The sequence below is a fragment of the Lytechinus pictus genome, chromosome 7, assembly GCF_037042905.1.
Source record: "Lytechinus pictus isolate F3 Inbred chromosome 7, Lp3.0, whole genome shotgun sequence".
Classification (NCBI taxonomy): Eukaryota; Metazoa; Echinodermata; class Echinoidea; order Temnopleuroida; family Toxopneustidae; genus Lytechinus; species Lytechinus pictus.
In genome coordinates, this window is record NC_087251.1 from 39965484 (window position 1) to 39986365 (window position 20882).

At 34.9% G+C, this 20882-nt stretch overlaps 1 protein-coding gene across 1 annotated transcript in view; it reads right to left on the minus strand.

Moving 5' to 3' along the window:
• Window positions 1–4414: 4414 nt before the first annotated feature.
• The window catches only part of LOC135154663 (potassium channel subfamily K member 10-like), a 28895-nt gene continuing 12427 nt past the window's right edge, over window positions 4415–20882 (minus strand). The window contains exons 2-4 of the mRNA XM_064101507.1: window positions 17324–17398; window positions 9319–9666; window positions 4415–6945 (exon numbers count right to left, since the gene is read on the minus strand). Coding sequence (XP_063957577.1) covers window positions 6674–6945; window positions 9319–9666; window positions 17324–17398 — 695 coding nt within the window. The 3' untranslated portion in view covers window positions 4415–6673. The remainder of the gene's footprint in view (window positions 6946–9318; window positions 9667–17323; window positions 17399–20882) is intronic.

Below are 20882 nucleotides of genomic sequence, written 5' to 3' on the forward strand. Positions count from 1 at the left end.
AAATTGTATAAAATTAAACTTTTTGATATTTCTACGAAGACGAAGTTATATAGAAAATGAAGAATATTACAATCAGACCATATCCCTAGAAAATTACTTCAAGAAATGCCATTATGAAGAGGAAACGGACAAAAATTTGTGAAGAAAAATCACGAAAAAGGAAATCATGAATATTCATATCATGGGCGGTCCCACATTTGCATGTTATAGCGAGTTTTCCATTATTTAATAAATAATTGCATTATTCAATAAATAATGGTTATTTGTATATAAATAATGATTATTTGTATATAATGGCAAACTGTAAAAATTGTTTATAAATAATGATTATTTATAAATAATGGGATATTGAAACTAAATTATTATTTATAAATAATGAAGTAGATATTTCATTATTTAACAAATAATCTTTATTTATAAATAATGGAAAACTCAACATTAAATAATGATTATTTATAAATAATGAAAATAATGGCGCACTCGAAAAAATTATTTATAAATAATGAAGTAGACGTTTTCATTATTTAACAAATAATCATTATTTATAAATAATGGGAAACTCAACAAATTATTTATAAATAAAGAAATGTGCACTGGCATTGTTAATAAATAATTATTATTTATAAATAATAGAAAACTTATTTATAAATAATGGAAAAACGAATTGCAATTATTTATAAATAATGAAGTATGTAGTGTCATTATTTATAAATAATGAAAAACGAAAATCATTATTTATAAATAATAAAAGACAAATAATCATTATTTATAAATAATGAAAAACAAATAATCATTATTTATAAATAATGAAAAACAAATAATCATTATTTATAAATAATGAAAATCAAATAATCATTATTTATAAATAATGGAATGTCGAACTTCTATTATTTACAAATAATGAAGAATTACTTGGAATTATATATAAATAATTAGAAATGTTATTTTATATAATAGTAATTATTTACAAATAAAATGTAAATTATATATAAATAATAGTTATTATTTAATAAATAATGATTATATAACAAATAATTGTTCTATATAATATTGGTACAATCGGCGCCTCATAAATATGTACTCAATTTGTTTGAAAAACCACTTTCTTATCCATGTCATAATCTATTTTAGGTCCTGCATTTCGAATATCTCCAGCCATCAGTCGTAATATACATGCATGTATGGTGGGTGTCGCGGAAAAGGATTTTGCACACGAAAAGCAGATCTGTAGGGCCTGTAACCCCCCTGTAACACAAAGCTTAGCATTGATTGTAGAGCAGTTTTCTACGTTTGATTCTATTGACTATAATGCACAATCAATCTTAAAAATCAAGTGTATGATTAAGCGTTAACTTTTGTGTTAGGGGACCCTAATATTAGCGTCCGTGAGGACTGCGAAAGGTCCCTGCCTTGTTCAGTGAGATAATATCTGCTAAGAGGATATTGTGGGGCTTAAGACATCCCCTTTAAAGTCCATGCAGAAATTAATCTGCTTGCGATTCGAGTTTTCATTAGTTTAGCGAGGTGCGCATCCTGTCTGTGATTGCAAAAAATGATGAACATTATATTAGGCCTATGTGATTAATGAGATACGTATCGTCTTCATGAATCCCACAAAGCAGTTTTTTCAAATGTCCCATTTTCAGGTGAGTATATTAAATATTCTCAGCTCGCGTTTTTCAATCGCACTAATTTTTAGTCAGATACACATCCTGCTCAAAATTACAAAAAGTGCTTGAATAAAGGCATATATCGCCAAAATATTTCATTTCGTGATTCGCGCTCACATCATTTATGTAGTGAGATTCATGTCCTTTTCACATTTTTTAATATAAATGTTAAACATTGCTTAAATTGTCCCCTTTCAAGTCGGTATATCTAAAATTGCAGCTCGCGTTTCGCGCTTACATTGTTTATTTCAGACACACAGTTTTACAGTTTTCAGGAAGGAATATCAAACATTTGATATTGACGCCGCCGCCGCCGTCGGAAAAGCGGCGCCTATAGTGTCGCTCTGCTATGCAGGCGAGACAAAAAAGGGGCAGGCAGGTCAATTCTACACTTTCCACAGTATACAGATCAAAAATAAGCAACTGAAAAGCATTTTTTTCAAGAGATTGGATTTATTTAAAAATTCATTCAAGGTACCACCTAGCAGAAGCTGACCTCTTGCATCAATGGGGCAAAACCTGACCCTCACAAAATGACCAGCAGCCTGATCTGAGCTGGGGTCTTCTTGACAAATCACAAATATGTGACATCACTATAGAGAGACATATTTTTCAGTTTACAGAGAAGGGCACTGGATACTATTGTGCATGGTATACAACTTTCCACAATGAGAGTGCTTTATTAATGATTGCAATGATATTTTCTGTAGCCAATAGTATATATGCAGACAATGCATCAAATTACCTAGTGATTATGTTCCTGGGGGCAATAGTTGTCTCTTTTCTATGGGGGGGGGGGGGGGGGGGGGGGGGGGCTGCTCACATTCATCAAAATTTTGCCTCAAAAAGAAATTTCTCTTAGTTACCCCCCCCCCACCATCCTCTTTCCCAACTACTCCCTTCCCTCTTCCTTGTCATAAGAATGAATCTTCTTTGTAGTCTTTCATTCACCCTTGAACAAACCGGTTACACTTCGTAATTCCGAAACACGTAAATTGCCTATACCTCGATGTTCGTTAATCCGAACATTTGTGGCGTTATTCCGAAGGTTCGATAATCCGAAAACGAAATAAGGTTCGATGTTTCGAAGGTTCGTCAATCCGAAAATGAAATAAGGTTCGTTTTTCCGAAGGTTCGTTAATCCGAAAACGAAATAAAGTTCGTAAATCATTAGTTTTTGGACTAACGAACCTTCGGAATTACGAACCTCATTTCGTTTGCGGATTAACGAACCTTCGGAATTACGAACCTCACTTCGTTTTCGGACTAACGAACCTTCGGAATTACGAACCTTATTTCGTTTTCGGACTAACGAACCTTCAGAATTACGAACCTTCGGATAACGAACCTTCGGAATATCCGAACCTTCGGAATAACGAAGCTTCGGAATTACGAATGTATGTGGAACAAACCACCACCTCATTTCATTTAATCTACTCCCTTCCTTACAATCATCTCCCTCTCTCCCTTCTACATGAATAGCATTTAATCCACTGATTGTGCTCTCTTCCCATACCTCCCTGTAACTATCCATTCATGGAAGCATTTCATGAAGGATTTTCATCGGTGATTTTCACCAACAAATCCTTGCATCTGATACAAAACTTGTCATGAAATGCTCCCTGTATCTGCCCATTTTTTTAATCATTTCACATCCTTTCAACATTAACTAGCCATGACGTGTCATTACTCAAAATAAAACTCAAAATATCAATTTTAAAATGAGAACATTGTAGTGTCATACAATATTCTCATTTTAAAATTGAAATTTTGAGTATTATTACAATTCATTATCGCATTTCTTATTCTATTAAACAATTCAATTCATACTGTTCATTGGCAAGTTTTTTTTTTTTTTTTGGGGGGGGAGGCTTTTCTTTTCAAAAGAGCAAATGGAATATATTACGATTTTGCAAATATACCTTTTTCGGTACATGATACAATCGCGTTTCTATGAATTTCAATGAACACTGCATTTTGTTCGAAATAGAAAGCAACAGGCAAAATAATTGTTTCCCCTGTCAAGATAATTTATTCAGTCACCATCACTAAATGTTTGTTTGCATACTGTAGTGTATCCATTATGCCACCATGAACTCTGAGACCCATTAACCCACAATAAGTTGAAAAAAAAAAATGAACTGAAAATGAAAAATGAACAGATAATGATATATTACTTCCTTAAAATGATATAAATAACTTCTAAAAATTGATCAACAAAATGCCACACAAGTAATTATAGAATATAGATGAACTATGTGAGAGCTTTAAAAAAGGGATAAAACGTTTAAAATTTAGGAAACCATTCAAACATGAGTTGTTCACACTGTGTGATTCCAAATCTCATTGGAACCTCCAAGCAGTCCACAAAAACTTGTTTTAAGTAATTTGGTTTTCAAAAGGCACTTTTTATATAGCTTGTCTAAAAGATTAATTATTTTTACTTCATACTGTCCAAATTTCAAGTTGTACTTCAAATTACTTTATGGAATATGATAGTAAAAAAAATAGCAAAAAAAAAATTGTGTGGCATAAACACTCTTTTCCATCAATTTGAAATGTTCTTGTCAAATGTTCGATTTTCATCAACCACCAAAAGCATAATTTTCTCACTTTTGATATCATGTGAGATCAGTTGAATTTCTATCTAAGTAAAAGCCTCTTAGGTATTTTCAATGGAAGACATTCAATACAGCCAGTAACGGTTTTGTTAACATGTCAGCTAAAGTAACACATACAGCCTCTAATAAAGTCTCGGGTATTTAACATGACGCTGTTATTGTAGCATGCAATGTGACAATGTGCGTAAGATAAACAGTTCCATGACATTTGCTCCGGCGACAATAGCTCCGATGTAAACTTCACACACTAATGGAATGGCCATGTTCAACCCTGGATTTAACACTATACCCTATCCCAAACCCATCCCTAAATCTAACATAAAACCCTATTCCAACCCTAACCCCCTATATCTCAGACAAAATAAAGCCAAGAGCAATTGTTGCCGGAGCAAATTTCGTGTTGCCAAATAAACAGTCGATATATCACATAACAGATTAATGAATGAAGATACTATACATTGGACATGAATTATACTTACAGACAACAGTGGGGGGGGGGGGGGTGGAGCGAATACTCAAAATGGGTTTTAAAACATTAACATAGGGTATTATAAAAACAATAAAAACACACAGAGTTGACAAAGTGGAAGTTTACTCTCCCTCAAACCATGGATCTTAAATATATAGTTTCATGTATCCCCTTCATATATGCTTCCAACTTATGTGCTTCCAATATGCAAAATATGCCAATGTTTATTTTCTAGTTGCTTGCAATGAATTAAGTTACTTGATTATTATAATACCCTTCTAAGGATTTACTTAATTATGTCACATGCTGGAATAGTACATTGTAAGAAAACTGCCAGGGTGAATAATTAAATTTCCAATCCCATATGAATTTCAAGTTGTATATTTTAGAATCATGAACAAACAATTTAATAAACAAATAAAGTAATAAAGGTAAGTAATTAAATTTTCAAAAGGAAATCAATATCATATACACAGTTGGTATCATACTAGTCTCATCCCAAAACAAGAGTGTCGCTGGGGCGAGCACATAATACGCCCGCCTGTAACGCGGAAAATGGAGTTATTGGTCAAGCAAGATAAGTGGACAGTGACGACTTGACCTTTGACCTGCAAATCAGCAGACTTCCTGGGATCCACGCTAGTATCATACACACCAAATTATATGAGCCTCGGTTAAGTAAAACTAAAGTTATCGTGTTTACAAGTACTTCAGAAGGGCTGTGACCTTGACCTTTCATTTAATATTAATGTCAAAGAGCAATACAATAATGATCATCACCAGAAATCAAGTTTCTGTATAAGACTCTCCATAAGCAGGTGAAAGAATGTCGTTAAAATGCGCTCTAAAAATATGATTAAAAAAATAAATAAAAAATACAATGTACAATATATACTGATAAATAGCTAAGTACTTCTGACGATTAACTTCGTCCTCCATTTCTACATTTTCAACATTTTTGTCTCTTTCATCACCATTTAGCTTTCCATATCTGTCATCACTTGTCACTGTGACCTTTGACCTCAAATCTAAGGCCTCAGTATAATACACACCAAATTATATGAGCCTAGGTTAAGTTAAACTAAAGTTATCGCGTTTACAAGGACTTCAGAAGGCTAAGATGAAAACATGTCACTGTGACCTTGACCTTTGGACCTCAAAATCAATAGGCTTCCTGAGAACCATGCTAGTATCACACACCAAATAATATGAGCCTAGGTTAAGTTAATCTGAAGATATCGCGCTTACAAGGACTTCAGAAGGCTAAGATGAAAACATGTCACTGTGACCTTGACCTTTGGACCTCAAAATCAAAAGGCTTCCTGGGAACTATGCTAGTATCATACACACCAAATAATATGAGCCTAGGTTAATTTAATCTGAAGTTATCAAGCTTACAACAAGGACTTAAGAGATGAAAACATGTCACTGTGACCTTGAACTTTGACCTGGGATCAATGCTAGTATCATACACACAAAATTATATGTGCCTAGGTGAAGTTAAACTGAAGTTATCGCGTTTACAAGGACTTCAGAAGGCTAAGATGAAAACATGTCACTGTGACCTTGACCTTTGGACCTCAAAATCAATAGGCTTCTTGAGAACCATGCTAGTATCATACCCACCAAGAAGATATCGCGCTTTCAAGGACTTCAGAAGGGTAACAAGAAAACATGTTACTCTGACCTTGACCTTTCATTTAATTTTAACGTCAAAGAGCAATACAATAATGATCATAACCAGAAATCAAGTTTCTGTATAAGACTCTTCATAAGCAGGTGAAAGAATGATGTAAAAAATGCGCTCCAAAAAATCTGATAAAAAATAAATACATAAAAAATGATACAATGTACAATCTATACTGATAAATAGCTACTGTTGACCATTAACTTCTTCCTCCATTTCTACATTTTCAACATTTTTGCTGACCATTAACTTCTTCCTCCATTTCTACATTTTCAACATTTTTGTCTCTTTCATCGCCATTTAGCTTTCCATGACTGTCATCGCTTCCGTCCTCTTTTTTATTTCCTTGTTTCATGAAGACCTTGGCATTCTCTGTCCTTTCTGACAGCCAGTCAGTCATCTTAGAGATAACAGTTGCCATGATGACAAGACCAAAGAAGATCCAGAGGAGGGTAAACCATTTGTAGACCACAGTGTATGGGATGTCAGAGTTGGTACCTGAAATGACAAGATCATTAATAGCCATTCATAATCAGAATCAAAATATTAAACAAGTGGAACGCCTCTGGCAGTCACGCCTGCATTACGCGATTTAATATAGCAGCAGTGCTAACTTTGAAAACTACTATAAAATAATCATTCACAAAAACACCATTCATACAATGACATAATACCATGTTCATTGACCATAAATGACATTTGAACGGAGACTTAAGACTGTCAACTACACCCATGTCCACATTTCATTCACTCTATCCATAAACTTTCAAAGTTATGATGGCACTTCAACAATTACCCCAACATGGCCTAAGTTTATTGACCTTAACTGACCTTTGACTTGGTTTTGTGACCTGAAACTCACAGGGGATGTTCAGTGATGCTTGATTACTCTTATATCCCAAGTTTTATGAACTAGATCCATAAACTTTCAGAGTTAGGATGGTAATTCAACAAATACCCCCAACACGGCCAAAGTTCATTGACCTTTAATGACCTTTGACCATGGTCATGTGACCTGAAACTCGTACAGGATGTTCAGTGATACTTGATTACTCTTATGTCCAAGTTTTATGAACTAGATCCATAAAATTTCAGAGTTAGGAAGGTAATTTAACAAATACCCAGGTAATTTAACAAATACCCCCAACACGGCAAAAGTTCATTGACCTTAAATGACCATTGACCATGGTCATGTGACCTGAAACTCGCACAGGATATTCAGTGGTACTTGATTAACCTAATGTCCAAGTTTCATGGACTAGATCCATAAATTTTCAAAGTTATGATGGTAATTCAACAAATACCCCCAACTTGGCCAAAGTTCATTGACCCTAAATGACCTTGGTCATGTGACTTGAAACTCAGGCAGGATGTTCACTAATACTTGATTAACCTTATGTCCAAGTTTCATGGACTAGATCCATAAATTTTCAAAGTTATGATAGTAATTCAACAAATACCCCCAACTTGACCAAAGTTCATTGACCCTAAATGACCTTTGACCTTGGTCACGTGACCTGAAACTCGAGCAGGATGTTCACTAATACTTGATTAACCTTATGCCCAAGTTTCATGAACTAGGTCCATATACTTTATAAGTTATGATGTCATTTCAAAAACTTAACCTTCGGTTAAGATTTTGAAAATAATTTTCCCAACATGGTCTAAGTTCATTGACCCTAAATGACCTTTGACCTTGGTCATTTGACCTGAAACTCAGGCAGGATGTTCAGTAATACTTGATTAACCTTATGTACAAGTTTCATGAACTAGGTCCATATACTTTCTAAGTTATGATGTCATTTCAAAAACTTAACCTTAGGTTAAGATTTGATGTTGACGCCGCTGCCGCCGTCGCCGCCGTCGGAAAAGCGGCGCCTATAGTCTCGCTCTGCTATGCAGGCGAGACAAAAAGGACTGAAAATATATGGAGGATTGGGGTTGGAAATGTTGCTATACATTTAAAGGACAAGTCTACCCCAATAAAAGGTTGATTTGAATAAAAAGAAATAAATCCAACAAGCATAACACTGAAAATTTCATCAAAATCAGATGTGAAATAAGAAAGTTATGAAATTTTAAAGTTTCGCTTAATTTCACAGAACAGTTGTATGCACATCTTGGTCAGTATTCAAATGAGGAGACTGATGACGTCATCCACTATTTCCTTTCTATTTCATGATATGAAATGTGAAATATTCTAATTTTCTCCTCATTGTCAAGTGAAACGATTAATTCTCCCTGAACATGTGGAATTAGCATTAATACTATGTTTCAGTCAATTTGGTCCTTATTGTCAAATCTGTAAAAATTTAATATTGTATATGGTAATTCAAACAATAAAAAACAAAAGAAAGAGTGAGTGCGGGACATCGTTGACTGTCTCATTTGCATGTCACTGAGTTGTGCATATAACTTTTTTTTGTGAAAAATACTAATAATTCCATGTATTTTTTAGTATAAAAACAGTAATATAAAACTAATTAGTACCACCATAACCAGTCATTCGGTGGATGTTGTTTTGATATGCAACAAAATATAACAGCCCCGGGGAGAAATAGAACTGATCATGAACTAGAAAGGGTTCACTCTTTATAATTCGGAGCCCCTTCATACAAAATCCTGGCTGCGGCCCTGGTAGTGTTACAGGTTTTTGATGAATGAAATTAAATATAATGAAATAAAATTTGACTTGTGAATTTTAGAAATGTTGCCCCCACACCATAAATATTGTGTCCCCCTTAATCTTTGGCTCATCATGATATAAAATACATGTCCACAGTTTGGAGAAAAAAAATTGAATTAAAATTCTCATTAACTTGAAAAAATTATACCACTCCCAAATATGAAAGGACATAAAGATAATCATACCTGCTACGTAGTCACCAAAGCCTATGGTTGTCAAAGTGATGAAGCAGTAATACCAAGACTCGTAGAAACTCCATCCCTCGATCACAGAGAAACAAGCAGCAGGTATTATCAAACCAAATCCGAAAAGGATTATAGCGAGGACCAATCCTTGTACAGTGGGTATCACCCAAGATCTTGTCTGGCATTGTTCAAAGCATTGTGAGATCTTGTTGATGAGGAGCTTGAACTTAGCATGGATCTTGGCGCCAATCTGGGCCAGGACAACACCACAGAGAGGAATACCAATCAAGGCATATACGATGGTGAAGGATTGGCCACCACGAGTGGAAGGGGAGATGTTGCCATAACCTGTATAAAGAAAATAAATAAAGATATATTTAATGCTGCTTTTAATTCAAAACTAGCAGTCAGTTAATACTTGTTAAGGGTAGGGTTTCACATGCCAATTAATACTTGTTTCGAGACCCCATAGTCACGCATGTTATCCACTCGTCAATGGAAATGTTTTGTTTCACACCCAGGGCTCCCACCGCCAATAATGAGCTTCGAGGCAATGCCTCAATGCCCCTACTATATCTATATCTATACTATATCTATATCCCTATCTCAGTGTGTATACTCACTTCGGTTCTTTCATTCTCTCCTCAGTCATCACAAGATCCAACTCACTGCAAACATAACTAAACACACTGAAAACACACGCAACAACACAAGCACACAACGTGGTTTGACCCTCACAATTGTTTCTTTGAAGTGTCTGTTTACAATTTTTAGTGTTGTGATGATGGAGTGATTTCAGTGCTTGAACGATATCTGAGTTGATGTATTCCTAGTATGAATGTGTGACACTTGGTTTACAAGTTTACTGTTTTTCCCCATTATTTGTCAAACTAATCCAGTCAGTCGGCAAGCCCTAAAAAGTAGCTTCTTTTATCCAAGTGATATTCAGGACTAGAGGATTTTTGCATCCTTAATGAGCTTGGTGGGACGAAAACACCTTTTTATTCGGCCATTGCTGCTCTAAATATTGACAAAATTTAATGTTTTTTGTATCTTTATAAAGAAAAAAAGTAATTCTTTCAGGTCATGTGTTTTGATTTTTTAAAAGATTGTGTAATATAGGTGAAAATTTTGATCTAAAACATGAAAGAAAATTATTTTCATGCAACAAAAGTCGTTATTTTTCCACTTGATTTCTGTTTGAGCACAAATGATTCTTAGATCATGATAAAGCTGAGGATCTTAGCTTTAATATGATATAATTTCTATAAGAGGTATTTTAGATGGGTCAGCAGCCAGCTTTTCATAGGCCAAGTACATTTAGCAGCTCAAAAACAAGAATACTGCGCTTTGATTGGTCATAGAGACCACACACCCACGCAAATTCCAATGTTCCCCACACTGGGCCTCTGCAAGGTCACACTCACCATGTGGTAATCTCTTCAAATTACCCGCGCCCGTTGTTTTGAAACATTATTCAGCCAATCAGAACTCTGGATTTTATGTTACTCAGAAATTTCAGAAATCTCGTCTTGCATCTTGATGGAAAGAGCTGGCTGCTGACCCATCTAAAAGATGCCACATATCAAGAGTGACATTGTAAGAAAGTATAGAGTTTGAGCTTTCTGTTGATATAAATAATGTTTGTGCCTAAAACACAAAATTTTGCACAATTTGCAAGTGAAAACAGAGGAAGAAAATTCTGTTTGAGGCATCTTTTCAGGTCAAAAATTCACTTATTTTTTAAAATATTTTATTCAAAAGAAATAACCAATATAAAAGAGTAACATTTACTCTTTCCTATGGTACAAAAATAATCAATATTACTCAAGGAAAAAGTGGTTAAATTCTTTGAGAAAGAAAGTCTCACAATTCACGAGATTTTTGCAGGGACATGAATTCAGCCACGAGAGGACTTGGATAAATCTTGCTCATTTGCTTCATTAACACAGGGGCTTGCAGACTGACTGAATCTCAAAAGAACCGCATTTGTGTCCAAATACAATGTAAAAGAATGATAAAGTTCTACTTTTGTGCAATTTTGAGATCATTTATTTTATCATACAATATACCTGCATCCCTGCAAAGGTAAAGTAGAACAAATAGGCCTATCCTCCGTACATAATTGACTGAAAGTTATTTCAATGACGCATAAAAAATTAAAAAAAATTAAAAACAAGAGTGTCGCTAGGGCGAGCACATAATACGCCCGCCTGTAAAGCAATATCAATAGAATTCCTGAGATCTATGCTAGTATCATACAAACCAAATTATATGAGCCTAAAGGTTAAGTTAAACTGAAGTTATCGCGTTAACAAGGACTTCAGAAGGGTAAGATGAAAACATGTCACTGTGACCTGACCTTTTCACCTCAAAATCAATAGGCTTCCTGAGATCCATGCTAGTATCATACACACCAAATTATATGAGCCTATAGGCACTAGCGTACCTAAGGGGGGGCAGACTGCCCCCCCCTGACGAGTCACAAGCAAAAAAAAAAAGGAAGCGAAAAAGGGGAAAGAAATGAGGAAAAAGGAAAGAGAAAAATGGGGGAAGGGGAAAAAGAAGAAAGAGTTAAAGAGAAAGGGAAAACAAAAACTGGACTGCAGACTGTCGGAAAAAAATGATAAACTGTCGGGCACACGGGGCTGTTCCAACTGATTCAGTATTTTACTTCCACCATCTTTGTCAGTAAATGTCATTTAAACTGTACACTTTTATCGGTAAATTGTGATTTTTACGCAATGTGACTTTTAGAGCTCTCTGTACCGATAGTGAGGACGGACTGGGCTGACCAGGGACAGGAAAAATGTAGAGAACAACTTTTAGGTAATAAGATAAATGTCTAGTTTTCAGGTTGAAATATCAAAAATTTAAGTTAGAAACCAATTTGTTCACAGTTACAAAAAGTGCTTATAATATCCAGTTCTTAGGCCGGAATTTCAAATATTTCAGGTGGCGCTTCGTGCTCACATATAACTGTTTAGGCATATATCCATCCTGTTCATAGTTAAATGAAGTGCTTAGAATTTCCGGTTTTCAGGTCGGAATATAAAAAATAAAAAATATCAAAAATACATAATTAGAAACCAATTTGTTCACGGTTATAGAAATTGCTTAGAATATCAAGTTCTTAGGTTGGAATATCAAAAATTTCAGCTCGAGCTTCGCACTTGCATAAAATTCCATCTTGTTCATAATTATAAATGAAGTGCTTAGAATGTAAGGTTTTCAGGTAGAAATATAAAAATATTTCAGCTTGCGCTTCGCGCTCACACCAATTAATTGTTTTTAACTACCATCTTGTTCATAGTTCAAAAAAAAAAAAAAAGGTGCTTAGAATGTCCAGTTTTCAGGGGGGAATATCTCAAATTTTCAGCTCGCTCTTCGCGCTCGCATCAATTAATTTTTCAGTTAGAATCCAATTTGTTCATGGTTACTAAAAGTGCTTAGAATATCCAGTTCTTAAGTCGGAATATCAAAAGTTTTAGCTCGCGCTTCGCGCCCGCACGACTGTTTAGATACCCATCCTGTAAAACTGCTTAGAATGTCTAGGGTCCAGTAAGGAATATCAAAATTTTTAGCTCACGCAAACGCTCGCATAATTTATTAAGGAAGATACCCATCCTTTTCATTAATAAGTGCATAAAATGTATCGTTTTAGGTCTACATTTTCAGAAAAAAATTAACTCGCAATTATTATTTTTATATTATTTTTGTGTAAATTGTTAGGCACGTGTCAGTGAAAGCGAAGACTTTTTGGGGGTGGGACTTGTCAAAATTTTTGTAAACAATAATGTCCCCCTCGAAAATCCAGGATCTGCCCCTGGGTTGGATATCTAGTTTTGGTCGTCGGACGTCAGTAATCGGTACTGATATCTGTCGGTAATCAAGGTCCTCCATCCCCCCCCCCCACTGGAAAGGCCTAGCTATACCCCTGCTTACACATTCCTCTGGTTATTACCGCCCCCTTTGTATCCGATCCCTTCGTCCGCCTATCTATTTTTTTTCCCAATTTCAATTCCCTCAACCTTCTGACATTCCTGCCAGTGAGTGAGTGATTTTCCCCATATCTAGTGATATATCATGTTACTGTAGCATATATTTTCTCGTTCATATTTATTTTTCATGAGTGAATGGATGCATTTATTTTTGTTTTTAACTGTGTATATGGAAATAAAACAAATGCAAATCAATACATGAATACAACTGATTTCAATGTCAAATACCTCTTTTATAACGTCTCCAAATGAGCAGAATTGGGAACATAATGTAACACCTTCAAAGAGGAATAAAAGAAGTATTTTAATATAAACATTGCAATTACCACTTGATTAGAAATATATCGATCATGATCCAATACATTTCATTTCTGGAATGATATACAAAAAAAAATAATTTCGACAATAAAGTGCAATCGCCTGATAGCAAGTATCAGTAGTAGCAAGATCCCAACTGTTTTAATGGGCAGCCCCTGGGTAACCTTTCCCACCTTCAGTGCCACTTCCAGACCTACACATCCAAACGTAAATGGGGGGGTGGGCTGCAAAATGCAGGGCAACGAGGACTGCGAGGTGCCCAAATATCCGCGTGTATTGGTAATTTTTTGACCAAATGTATAATTTCTGCACGTTTCACATCATGTAAAAAAGGCTAAATAATAATTTTAAAAAATGTTCGCTCGCTCGAATATTAAAAACTGAAGTTGATATTCGGACAATGATTATCAGCCCCCCCGTCCATGCCTACTACCCCCCCCATGTTCGTATCAATTACACAGATTGTACTGTATATTTCATGATATATGCCAAATAATTCCAAAATACATCATCCGTCATGAATGCCATGCAAAGCCTCTAATTGATATCCCCATGAAATCTTGTAAATGAGCTTATCCTTAGTCTCGTCTGCAAATCTGCCCTGACCTAATTTCTCCACACAGTGAGAGAGGCCATGTAGCACCCAAACCAACAAAGAATGAAAAAGGCAGCAATCCGGTAACCCCCCCCCCCCCCACCCCACTACAGCAAGAAAGTCAGATTTCCAAAAATGTGTATGGCACGCCTATAGGGAATCAATTCAAGATATATTTCACTTAAATAACTTATATATGTTTCTCTTCCACTAAATCATTTCACTCAAAGAAATTCATATTTCACTTTTAAAAATATATTCCACTTCATCAAAAAAATATATTTCACTTAAAAAAAAAGATATTTCACTTTTCAAAAAAATATATTTCACTTTTCCAAAAAAAACTATATTTCACTTTGAAACAAATATATTTCACTTTTCAAAAAAACATGTTTCACTTTTGAAAACAAAATATATTTAACTTTTCAAAAAAAATTTGTTTCACTTTAGAAAAAAAAAATTCACTTTTCAAAAAATATATTTCTTTTCGACAAAGAATCATTTGGTTTATTGCCATATCGTCTACTGTCATTTTGTCCACTCACCACATGGTCTTCTTTGTATACAGCTGATAGAACAAGGCAAAAGCGATTTTGTGTCTCGCCCACTTATGAAAATAACCAGAAATATTGTGATTTGCTAGGGCACGCAACTGAATTGTATCAAAACTTCATTGTGAAATGACTGGGATGGACTAAAACTTGTCAAAAAAGTCTTGCAGGTAAACTGTAATGTTGACCCGAAAATAACCTTTTACCTTACCATGTGACCTCTGACTGCAGCATAACATGCAGGTCGCCTCCAAGCAAATCACATCCAAGTTTGGTTGAAAAGTGACTTACGGTTGCAAAGTTAGGTGTCATAAGAGAGTCTTGCAAGTAAACTTTAACGTTGACCTGAAAATGAACTTTAACCTTACCATGTGACCTCCGAATGCAGCATAACATGCAGGTCCCCCAAGTCCATCTACCACCCAAGTTTGATTGAAAAGTGACTTACCGTTGTGGAGTTATGTGTCATATGGCTTGTGACGGACGGACGACATTTGGATCCCTAAGTCTCGCCTTCACCTCTGGTGGGCGAGACAAAAAGGGCTACTCTTTCATCTCCATATAGTTTTAAGGCAATTTATGTGGCTTGCTTTACAACAGAAATAGCTTTTTGCCTCAATGGGGACTCCAAAATGGCAGATTTTCCCATAAATAGGCAAAATACGAAAAAGGGGTGGGTATACTTTGGCAGGCCCCTGAGGGTGTTAGGCTTCGATTACCTAGCACTTCTTTATATGCAGCTGATAGAAAAAGAAGTGCTCTTTTGTCTCCAAGTGATTTCATGACAATAAAAGTGGCTTCACTTCATAGCAGAAATGTTCCTTTTGCCTCAATGGGGCCTCAAAATGGCAGATTTTTACATAGACAAAATACTGAAAATGGCTGGGTGAGTTTGGCAGACCCCCCCCCCCCCCGCCCCTGAGCGAGAAGGTTGCCAGTACCTCTTTACTCCTTTGTCTTAAAGTGGTTTCAAATGAATAAAAGAGGGTTTATTACATGGTAGAAATGCTATCTGCCTCAATAGGGACTTCAAAATGGCAAATTTTCCAAGAAATATACAAACTTCGGAAAAAGGATGGAGTGACTTTGGCAGCCCCCCCCCCAACCCTTGGGTGAGGCCTTTCGGCCAATGAACCCTATAAAAGAATTAACAATTAAAGAAATTAGTTAAATATGAGTTTGATGAAAGAAAATGGAATATGGTTGGGAATCTTGGGATCAAATTATTTCCCCAGTGAACAAGAAATGCTAATTGATTCATGCAGCGTTGGATCTCAAACTAACGGCACTACAAGATTGTGAAAAGTAGCCCATAGTGTTTAAAAATATTGCCAAAATCTTCATTTTGTTATGAAAAACGCATATTTAGTCCCACTGTAGTTACATAGAGCGCCTCAAACACAAAATCACTTTATCGTATAAATTTTTTCATATCTACTTGAGATGGAAGTGGATATTGTCCATGAGTGTATTCCTATTTTGAAGGCTTGATGTCTAAATTTTATTTTTTAATGTTACTGTAGCGTTAGAGCTGTCACCCAGCAACATTTTGATACGTGAATGACGTATTTATGGCGTATACAAGCGGAGATATGGCAACTTACATTTCACCTTACCCTTAAAGGATATTGATTTTTTTCAACTTTTTGCTATTTTACATTGCTCTTTAAATTCGACTGTAGAAAAAAGGTACCTTGTAGTTCCATTCCCTGAAGTCCTCCACCAGGAAGGGTAACTCAGGGCTGACGAGAGTGGGAGTATTATTACTATGTTTTGTTTTGTTGCAGGTTTTGCTTGTTTAGTTTTAATTCAAGTATGTCAGTGCTTTTGGAGGATACCGTATTGGCTGTGAGACTATTCCAGCAGGAGATTGCTTCAGGGAAGAAGGAATTAGCCAGTTGGGTAGTTGTGATGAACTTTGAAGTGACGTCATACAGTTCATCATGGGATCGTCTTAATCTTGTTATTTTTCTTATGGCATATTCATTTAAGTCAAGTTGAGTTTCTCCATGGATGATCTTATATAAGTTGATGATTCGGTGATTTCGCCTCCTTTCTTCGAGAGACATCCAGCCAAGTGTTGTCATGTTTGTAATGCTGGATCCCCGTGTGTAGTTCCCTGCGACGAACCGGGCGGCTCGTCTCTGAACCATTTCCAGCAATTTGGTGTTCTTGACTGTGCCTGGGTGCCATGCTATCGAAGTATATTCCAGGTGGGGTCTAACAAGTGTGTGATATAGACGTTCCTTCACTGTTTTAGAGCAGTGATAGAAGTTCCTTCTGATGAAGATACCACAATTTGATACTACCTACCTAGCAGTAATCTAGAGGGTCCATACTACCCCCTTATGGTATCGAACCTTTTCTGTGATGTTGGTTGTACAAACTCTTTAAATAAGGCCATATGAGATTTTTCTCCTGGACTAGCAATGTATTATCTGTGTATTAAAATTTTGTACATAGCTGTTGGCGCTGAAAAGCGTAATAACAGACGTCAAAAGCGTACTAGCGTAATTTGATATGAACAGCGTAATAATTACCGGTAGGCTTTTCCCCTAATGGTTGGTAGCTCTGTGCCTTGATCGATGAGCTTATATTGCAGATACCGGTAGTCTCTGAGATAAATCAAATTTAAGGAGGGCTAAATGATTACAAATCTTTAAAAATTCATAATCAGGAAAATGGGTAATACACAGTGCTGGGTGATTTTCAATATAAATAAATGAAAGTAATGGTATTAAGATGACTGATATCTTTATCCGTTCCAAATCATAAAAAAATCTCATGGATAAGAAGGTTTATTTCTTGTCCTGGAAATTTCAGTTTTCACATGTTTCCATCATTTTTGCCTACAGCATATACATCTTTTTATATCAATGAATAACCCATTTTGGGCACAGGTATTATTGGTCTTTTCAGATCTTACCCGCCTAATTGTTGATGACGTTGCATGTCAAGCCCTTTGGAATAATCCAAAAATTGAAATGAATAATAATGTAATATCTTTCAAATCTTGGTGTGTTAATGGGGTGCATTTTGTTAATGATATTTTGGGAACAGATGGAAAATTTCTCTATTTTGATTTTCAAAGCAAATTCAATGTGCACGACACTTTTCTTCAATATTATGGCATGTGCAACGCTATTTGATATGGTTTCAATAAATACCTTATACCAAAGGCTATGGAGCCTATTATTCCAGAAGCACTTCTTTTGATAAAGTATAAAAGGTTGTGCTCATATTTACAATATTTTTTTAAGTTGAAAGACTGCAAGTCTCATCAAATGGAAATAAATGTTTGACTTTGACAAAACTATATGGAGGTTCTACTACCAATTTTTTTTTTATTCAACTGCAGATGTAAACATGAGGTGGTTTCAGTTCAAAATATTGAAAAGAATTATTTATATGAAAGATGCTTTGTTACGATTTGAATAAGTTACAGATAACTTTTGTACTTTCTGTTATAATGATAAAGAAATAAATAAATATTATGCACATTTCTTGTTCTAGTGCCCACACAAACGAAATATCAACTCAAACGGGTTTTCTCGTAACAATTTGCATATCAAAATTTCAAACCCGAATAAATTATTAGGATTTTATGGAAACAATGGTGCTCTTTATAATTGTATTTTATAATCGTTAAAAAAAATTGCAGTGAAATGCAAACACTGTCTTCCAGGTTTCAACCATATTTTGTTTGAAATAAAATCTTATTATGGTATGGAAAATTATATAGGCCTATATATAATAAATCTGAATTTCTGAAAGAGAAGAAATCTGTAAAAAGGAGGTCATCTTTTACTTTATTATCTATTATTAAGTCTCTCAGATATCATTCTCTGTAATAAATATATTTCTTGTATGGAGTTTTTCTTTCCTTTGCACTTTGATTTTTCTTTCTAAAACAATGTTACAGCAATTTCATGGAATATTGTATTGTACATATCTAAATTTTGTGTCATATACTGTGTTAATATGGAGCGTTGTGGCCCAGTGGATTAGTCTTCGGACTTTGAAACAGAGGGTCGTGGGTTCGAATCCCAGCCATGGCGTAATTTCCTTCAGCAAGAAACTGATCCACAGTGTGCTGCACTCAACCCAGGTGAGGTAAATGGGTACCGGTAGGAAGTAATTCCTTAAAAAGCTGTGTGCGCTATGAACGCCTAGCTTAGCCGGGTAATATAGGAGCGCCTTGAGCACCTAACAAGGTGGATATGTGCGCAATATAAATACCCTATATTATTATTAATAATTCAATTATGTATTGTCGAAAAATATGTATTATAGTGATTTCAATAAAGGAACCATGTGGAACAAAAAATATTGAAAAATATTTAATATTCAATTATGAAAAATTAATCATTACTTATTGACCACAAATGCTGCTCTATTGCTTAAAACTAAATCGGAACTTCGTAATTGGTATCAAAATCCTTGGTTTTCATGGACAAGCACCAACGAATTATATTTTTTCAGATTCTGCAATATAACTTATTATCACAGATATTTTGCTGGCACTACTCGACTAACATCAAAATCAAATATCAATACAAAAATACAATTTACAGAATCTGTGACATTAACATCTGTTAGATACATATTTGGTGACAAAACATAATATCTTACAACCTCAGATGAAGGAATAAGCTAATAAATGTTTGAAAGACATGCAAGTAATAAACAGACAAATTTTAAAACAAAATCATACCAGTTAAATATTATAATTAACACAGAAAAAAAATTCATTCCCTCTGAAATTATTTTGAATGATTACTTCACACAGGCCTACTACTTGAGATAAGAATTGCGAAGTATATCATTGAACATATTGTTTTGACTGAAAATGTAATTTTGGTCCCCCTCATTTTGTAGCGGTATTAATATTGCCTTAACAAAATCAACACATTTTCCATCTTATTCTTACGATGTCAATATTAAAACAAAATTAAAAGGAATTGAATGAAATTTAAAAGGAAGACGTATAAGTGCCGAATACTGCAGATATATTTCTATGCAACTCTTTTGTGTTAATTTACTGATCAATACCCTCAACTAGTGGAATGCCTCTGGCAGTCTCACAGGTGCATTTAGCGATTCAATGCAGGAGCAGTGCTAACTCTTAAAACAACTAAGATAAAAAATAATTCACAAAAAACACGATTATATATGATAATAAAATACTAAGTTCATTGACATCAAATGACCTTTGACCTTGATCACATGACCTGAAACTTGCAAAATGATCAGTAATGCTCGATTACTGCTACATTTATGTCCAAGTTTCATGCATTACGTAGATCCATTTATTTTTCAAAGTAACAGACATTTCAGAAAATACCTCCCTTCCATCAACATGGTAAAAGTTCATTGACTATGAATTACCTTAGACCCGAATCACCTGACCTAGAACTCATGGAAGACGATTACATCCAGTTTTCATGAACTATGCCCATATACCTTCTAAGTTAATAATAATAATAATAATATATAGCATTTAGAGTGCACCTTCTATCTAGTTTGCTATTCAGAGGCACAGAGGGAATTATTACACAGAAGGGTGGTGTTATATGAAATATGATGAGAATAAATGTCTTAAGGTTGGCTTTGAATGACTCTATATAGACTTGGCATTGCGTATTGTTGATGAGAGTGCATTCCACAATGTTGGAGCACTATGAGCAAAAGCTTTTTCACCAAATGAGCATTTGATTCGAGTACCAGGTTAAGATCTCAGATTTCTAGAGGGTACATATTCTGAGATAAGATCATTAAAATAATGAGCACAACCATGAAGAATTTTCCATGTAAGCAACAAAATCTTGAATTTTATTCTCTCCACCACAGGCAACCAGTGAAGTTCTTTTAGAACAGGCGTTATATGCGTATATTTAGAAGTTTAACAAAGAATTCGGGCGGAAAGATGGTTATTTCTGTTTGCGGTTAATTAATTATACAAATTTATGCATATACCTTGCAATATTAGGCTATATTTTTATAATTCCAGCTCAAACGTTTATAATTTTTGGTATAAATAGCATTTGCATCATTATGAATAATTGTATGGCATTTAAAATATAATATGATATCACAGTC